General features: G+C 46.5%; 1 protein-coding gene across 1 annotated transcript in view; it reads right to left on the bottom strand.

Annotated features, from left to right (window-relative positions):
- LOC107115793 (cytochrome P450 2K1-like) overlaps positions 1–6,675 on the bottom strand; it is a 15,937-nt gene continuing 9,262 nt past the window's right edge. Inside the window, exons 6-9 of the mRNA XM_015417553.1 lie at positions 6,077–6,224; positions 971–1,155; positions 482–623; positions 1–188 (exon numbers count right to left, since the gene is read on the bottom strand). Of these exons, the coding sequence (XP_015273039.1) occupies positions 1–188; positions 482–623; positions 971–1,155; positions 6,077–6,224 (663 nt within the window). The remainder of the gene's footprint in view (positions 189–481; positions 624–970; positions 1,156–6,076; positions 6,225–6,675) is intronic.

Here is a 6,675-nt window from a genome sequence, read left to right as displayed (position 1 = left end):
TTAAGAACGTGGCAAAGCACAGAATTGGAAGGGTTTTGGAGACAGAGTTGACCCAACTCCAGGGTCTAGGTCCAGGTCTTCTCTCGACATCCCAGGGGCTGGCTGGAAAGTGAATCTCTGCAGGAGACTCACAAAAAAGAGGAAGAGCTCCATTCTGGCCAGGGTCTCACCAGCACACACTCGCCGACCTGTGAAAGCAGATGGGACAGCAAAGCCTTATTATTTAAACTTCTTTATACAGCTTTCTGCCAGTTTCCCCATGGAATGATGCCCAAAGTAGTTTACCATAAATAGAAAAAAATTAAACATGAAGGCAGATTAAAGTAGAAAGCACCAGAATGATTAACAGTAATAAGGAGTAACGCTAGTCTTGAATGACTAAGTGACAGATGGTCAGCTGGGACGGCGTTCTTTCGAGTCAATGGACTTGGGTATGTGATCTGTTAATTAACCCCACAGTGATCAATCTGAAAGGAGTTACCTGCAGAGAAAGGCAGGAAGGCATCTCTCTTGACAAACTTTCCTGCAGAATCAAGGAAATGCTCAGGATAGAATTCAAAGGGTTTCTCCCACTCGGATTCATCGTACAACACAGAGTACAGTAATGGAATGATATGCATTCCCTGGAAAGACAAAGCAATGAGTTATTGAAGAAAATGCAAATACCCATTAAGTACCTTAGCTATCCTTCAGACAAAGAAAATACCATCTTAGAAACAGAGTTAAATGAAAATTCACGTGCAATGAAAGCAAAATTTAAAAATTGACTTAATGGACAGTGTTTTCAGAATTTGAAATTTTGGGAACAAAGTCCGGCACCTCCCCATTGTTTTCATATGACAAATCTATGGGGCGTAGAAAAACTTCATTAACTGTCTCTCTTATTCCACGAAAATAAATGTTTGTTGCAAACAATTCACGGATGTGCCCTATTCAGCTGAACAATGAATGTAAAGCAAAAAATGATCACCTTTGGGATGAAGTAGCCTCCAAGAGTGACGTCTGCAGTGGTAGCATGTGATACGTTGTTAGGGACAATACTACCAAACCTCTGAACCTCATGAATCACCGCATCTGTGTATGGCAGTTTTGCTCGGTGCTCTGACCTTGGTTGAGCAGACCCGATTAACGTTGTTATTTCTTCTTGCACTTTCTCTGAGAAAACAGAACATTTCCCCCCAATGAATTGAATTTCTGTTTGAGATTTTGAATTATTCCCTAAATATATTGGGGCCATCTTCATTAGAAGAGAAGAAGAAGAGATTGGATTTATACCCCGCCCTTCATTCGGAGTCTCAGAGCGACTTACAAACTCCTTTCCCTTCCCCTCCCCACAACAGACACCCTGTGAGGTGGGTGGGGCTGAGCTCACTCTGACACAAACTGCTCTTTCAGGAACAGCTGTGCCAGAGCTTGTGACTGACCCAAGCTTGTGACTGACCCAAGGTCACATCAGCAGGTGCAAGTGGAGGAGTGGGGAATCAAACCCGGTTCTCCCAGATTAGAGTCCGCACACTTAACCACTACACCAAACACCGAACATTAGTATGAATGGATCTTGCATTCTGCTCTTGGAAAAGAGCCCTCAGTTCGTGATTCAGTTATGGAGGGGGCCTCCCTGTTCAGCTTTGGACTGTGATATCCAACAGAGCCCGAGGGGGGAGAGAAAGAGGGTGAAACCCAGTGTCCCCTCTAAGCTGAGTTAGTGTGAGCTACCTCACTCTCATTTAGCCTCCAGCCCACACATTTTTGTCTTCGCTCAGGAAGGGATGGCTCCAGAGCAAACTAATTGATGCAGCAGCCAAATCACTCGCTCACAGCTTTAATGCCAGAATCTCACAAAGGAATGTCTGTTCTCTGTCAAAGCATAGCTTCTCTCTGTGGTCTGCTGCTGTCTCTGTGTTCATGGAGGCCAGGGCTGCTGGTCTGCCTCACAAGGCTTGTGTTGGATGCAGAGGTGCAGGGGCAGAGGTCTTCCGTAGTCCCGGGTTCAGGTCTGGCTTGACATGCTTCTTGGGCACAAGGCTTCCCTCGGCCACAGTGTACAGTCCATAGTCCAGCAGTGGGCACTTCCCGTAGGACCACAGCTCTGTCCATTGCCCTGGCACGTGTTCTTCACAGTCCAGCAAGGCAGTGATATTAAAAGAGTCTTTTAATAGTGCCATCTGTAAGGGCGTCCTGGCAACAATTGTGTCACCAGGACTTAACAAAGTCAACGTCAGTGCCGACGTCTTTAGGAAAAAGAGGGAGACTGTATTACGACCCACCGCTGCTAATGATGAATCGTCTGTGTACTTCTCTTAGTTGTATTTGAACTTTACGTGGTGACTTTTGCACTCGTGTTTTTCCTGCATTTCATAGTTCTTTGACCTGGTTGTTCCGTCTGGCGTTAAGTCAAGAGTCAACAGCGCCTTCTGGATGTGATTCAACGCACGGCCAGAGTAAAATAGAATTAGATCATTTTTATTAAGCTCCTCCACATGCATTCAGAAGAGTTCTTTACTTACAATCAATGCTCCCTCTAAGCTGCAGAGTCTTGTGAGCAAAAATTCTACCTTGTGAGCTGCTGGCATTAAAGTTGTGAGCGAGTGATATGGCTACTGTATAAATTAGTTTGCTCTGGAGCCATCCTTCCTGAGCGAAGACAGAAATGTGTGAGCCGGAGGCTAAAAAACTGTGAGCTAGCGCACGCTAACTCAGCTTAGAGGGAACACGGCTTACAATCGAGGCTGAATAACTGGTGAAGTTCACATCTTTGTAATCTAATTCAGTTCACTGGTTCATGGTGAAAAAGATAGCGTGCTCCCAACCTCCTTTGCCGTTTAAAGAGTAGACAAAGAAACGGGAAGAAAGCTGTAAACTCAAATCCTCGCACCTCTGGGTGGAGGAAATGACTGTTAATCAGCCAGTCACAGGGATGCTTTGGGTTGCCTAACTAAAGACTTCAATTCCCAGGGGCAACTGCTCTTAAAGACATATCGCAGTTCTACTTAACTACAGTGAAACGCTGGCTGGGGGCAGCACACTGGTTGTTTACCTTTTCTGTTTTAGAAACGTATATATGTGTGCACACACACAGTCAGCCTAATGAGGAGAACGCTACAATTCTGCCGATGACACTCAGCCATACCTGTTAATGGGACAGCTGCCCAGATACTGCCCTGCGTAATTTGGCTGCTGGTTTGGAGGCCATGGTGGAATGACTAAGAACGAGCCAGCTGAGACTGAATCCAAGAAAGACATAGGTTCTGTGTCCAGGGGCGGGCTTCAGAGTTAGGGCACAAACGTCCTACTCCTGATAGGGTGCCACTGACGCTGTTGAAAACGGTCAAGTGTTTGGCCATGGTCCTGTTTACCTCCTTATCCATGGAGGCCCAGGTCATGAATGTTGCTCGGCTGGCGTTCTTCCGTCTACGCCAAGTGTAGCAACTGGCCCCCTTTCTTGGCATGCTCTGATATAGCTACAGTAATCCATGCAATGGTCCCCTCCAGGCCAAACTATTCACCCAAAGAGTGATTAACCCATGGAATTCACTGCCACAGGAGGTGGTGGCAGCTACGAGCATGGACGGCTTCAAAAGGGAATTAGATAAGCATATGGAGCAGAGGTCCATCAGTGGCTATTAGCCACAAGGTATAGCTAGGGGCTCTGGGGCAAGTGATGCTCTGTCTTCTTCATGCTGGGGGGGGTCAACAGTGGGAGGGCTTCTAATGTCCTGGCCCCACTGGTGGACCTCCTGATAGCACTGGTATTTCTGGCCACTGTGTGACACAGAGTGCTGGACTGGATGGGCCTTTGGCCTGATCCAACATTGGCATCTCTTATGTTCTTCTGTTCTTAACTCTCTCTACACTGGCTTACCCTTGAGGCTGACTCGGAAACTCCAACTGATCCAGAATCTGGCAGCAGGTGTCCTGGCAGGAACATCATGGACGGCACATAAATAAGTCAAGTTCGAGGTTTTGGTATTGACCTTTAAGGCCTTGAGTGGCCTGGGAGCCAAAGTATCTTTGGGACCGCCTCCTCTGGTATGTTTCCCGAAGAGTGTTACGCTCTGCTGAGGACAATCTACTGGTGATCCCTGGCCCTAAAGACATCCATCTGTCCTTGAACTGAGCCAGGGCTTTCTCAGCCCTGGGTCTGACCTGGTGGAACTCTCTGCCAAACAACACCAGGGCCCTGCGGGATTTAATGCAATTCTGCAGGGCCTGTAAGGCAGAGAAGTCCCATCAGGCTTTTGGTTGAGGGCAGCAACAGGTAGTCGCTACAAGCATGGACGTCTTCAAAAGGGAATTAGATAAGCATATGGAGCAGAGGTCCATCAGTGGCTATTAGCCACAAGGTATAGATAGGGGCTCTGGGGCAAGTGATGCTCTGTCATCTTGGTGCTTGGGGGGGGGGTCAAGCAGGGCTCTTTTTGTAGCAGGAACTCCTTTGCATATTAGGCCACACCCCCTAATGTAGCCAATCCTCCAAGAGCTTACAGAGCTCTTCTTACAGGAGCTACTGTAAGCTCTTGGAGGATTGGCTACATTAGGGGTGTGTCGCTTAATATGCAAATGAGTACCTGCTACAAAAAGAGCCCTGGCCCGGGGGTGTCAACAGAGGGAGGGCTTCTAGTGTCCTGGCCCCACTGGTGGACCTTCTGAGGGCACCTGGTATTTTTGGCCACTGTGTGATACAGAGTGTTGGACTGGATGGGCCTTTGGCCTGATCCAACATTGGCGTCTCTTATGTTCTCTTATATGTTCTTATGTTGTATAATGGCTGGCACCCTCCTCTCTCCCCTCTTTCCTTTCTCTCTCTGTCTGATTTCGCACTAGAGCTGCCTCGATGTTGCGCTGCCGTTTGCCCCGATACTATTGGTCAATTTCACACCCGAAGCTGCGGGGCTGCATTTTGACTCACGGCTTCGCCCTATTTCCCCCGCAGTTTCGTGATCCTGTTTTTTGAGGATCACGAAACTGCGGAGGAAATCGGGCGAAGCCGCGGGTCAAATGCAGCCCCACAGCTTCGGGTGTGAAATTGACCAATAGTATCGGGGCAAACGGCGGCGCAACATCGAGGCAGCTCTAGTGCGAAATCAGCCTCTGCCTCCTCCTCCTCCTCCTGCTCGTGAGGCAGCAACACAATCTGGAAGTGGTTAAAGACTGATTCATTAACGCCATCTGGGGATCGCTTTAAAGAATGGAATGATGTATTCATTATATTTGAACAATGTTTATGATGTGTTTTATTTTATTGTTATTCCCTGACCAGAGCCCTGTGTATTCAGGGACTGGGCAATCCATAAATCCAAATTATAAATAAATAAATGTTTATACTAGAAAAAAAAATTACTGGCATACGTTTCCCCTCCAAATCCTCTGTTAGCCAGGAGTGGAAGGCAACAAGTTTTAAACTGAATATTTTTTTTCCCAGTGTAGGTCCCCCCCACCCCTTTAATGTACACAAAGGGTTGCCAGCCCCCTCCCCCCAGTGGGCACTTCCCACCACAACTCAGTTGTCTGGGGGGGGGGGGGGATGTGCCAAAATAGGGTGAGGAACATCAGCATCACCTAGAAATAAGGTGTGCCCAGCAGTGATTATCAGCATGTTCCTGGGGTTGTTGGGTTTCCTCTGGCATTTGGGGAAAACCCTGTAGTTTAGCCATAGGCACACTGGTGGAAACTGGAAAGGACGGTAGCCGGTTACTGGCAAGGACCCCCCAAGTAACCACCCCCCTTGCTGATTTCCATTTTCTTTAACTGCCAGAATCTTCCCCATGGCCATTGTAATGTCCACTTTGGCCCTGAGAGAGTGAGGGCGAATGCTCACCCTCTAAACATGATTGGGACCTTGGGGAAGGGCACAGCAGATGCAACTTTGGAAGAGAATTCAACCCACCCCTTCTGTAACATTACACCCAATGGGGGAAAATGGGAAGTATAACTCACTGGTGCTTCTTGTTCTCCCTCATTCAGGTAACATCCAACAGCAGTCTTAGTGGGTTTTTTTTTCATGTTCTTACCTCTATGCATAACTGGTATCCAGATACCCTAGAATAATGGAAACCAAGCAATGGAAAGGACTTACTCTGAATTTCAGGGTACTTCATCATCAGCAACAGGCCCCAACGCAATGTAGTCGAAGTGGTCTCCATGCCAGCAGTAAATAAGTTCCCCACAGTAACTTTTAGGTTTTCATTATGGAAAAATCCATTGCTCTGGTTCCTTTTCTTTTCCTAGAAAATATGGAGAAAGAAAGCATTCCTTTCCTTTGTCCAATTACAACTCTATAGCTCAATGCCTTGAGCAGTATAACAATCTGAAATTTCATTTGTAATCTCTATTTCTCAAAAGACAAAAGAAATAATTTTTTTTGGAAACATCTAAAGTTATAGTAGGAGTTTGATCTGAAATGGGTTCACGCTGCTTGGGATAGAATAGTAGAAATTCACCTACCGCAGTAAAATGAAAGAATATCTTAGGTTGGAATGAGCCCGCATTGCAGGGAGGGCGGGGTATAAATTGAATAAAATAAATAAATAAAATAATAAAATATAAAGGACATTCTGATAAAATATGAGAAATTGTCTCTATTCTACTAAGTGAGCAAAAACAAATCCTGTCAAGCATAAGGAAGATGCAAAAAGCTGCCTCTCATAAACTTTGTTGAATGGGCATTCATTCTAG

The sequence above is a fragment of the Gekko japonicus genome, unplaced genomic scaffold, assembly GCF_001447785.1.
Source record: "Gekko japonicus isolate JY-2015 unplaced genomic scaffold, Gekko_japonicus_V1.1 scaffold5774, whole genome shotgun sequence".
Taxonomy (NCBI): Eukaryota; Metazoa; Chordata; class Lepidosauria; order Squamata; family Gekkonidae; genus Gekko; species Gekko japonicus.
The sequence above is the reverse complement of the archived record's forward strand: the minus strand, read 5'-3'. Positions and strand labels throughout refer to the sequence as shown.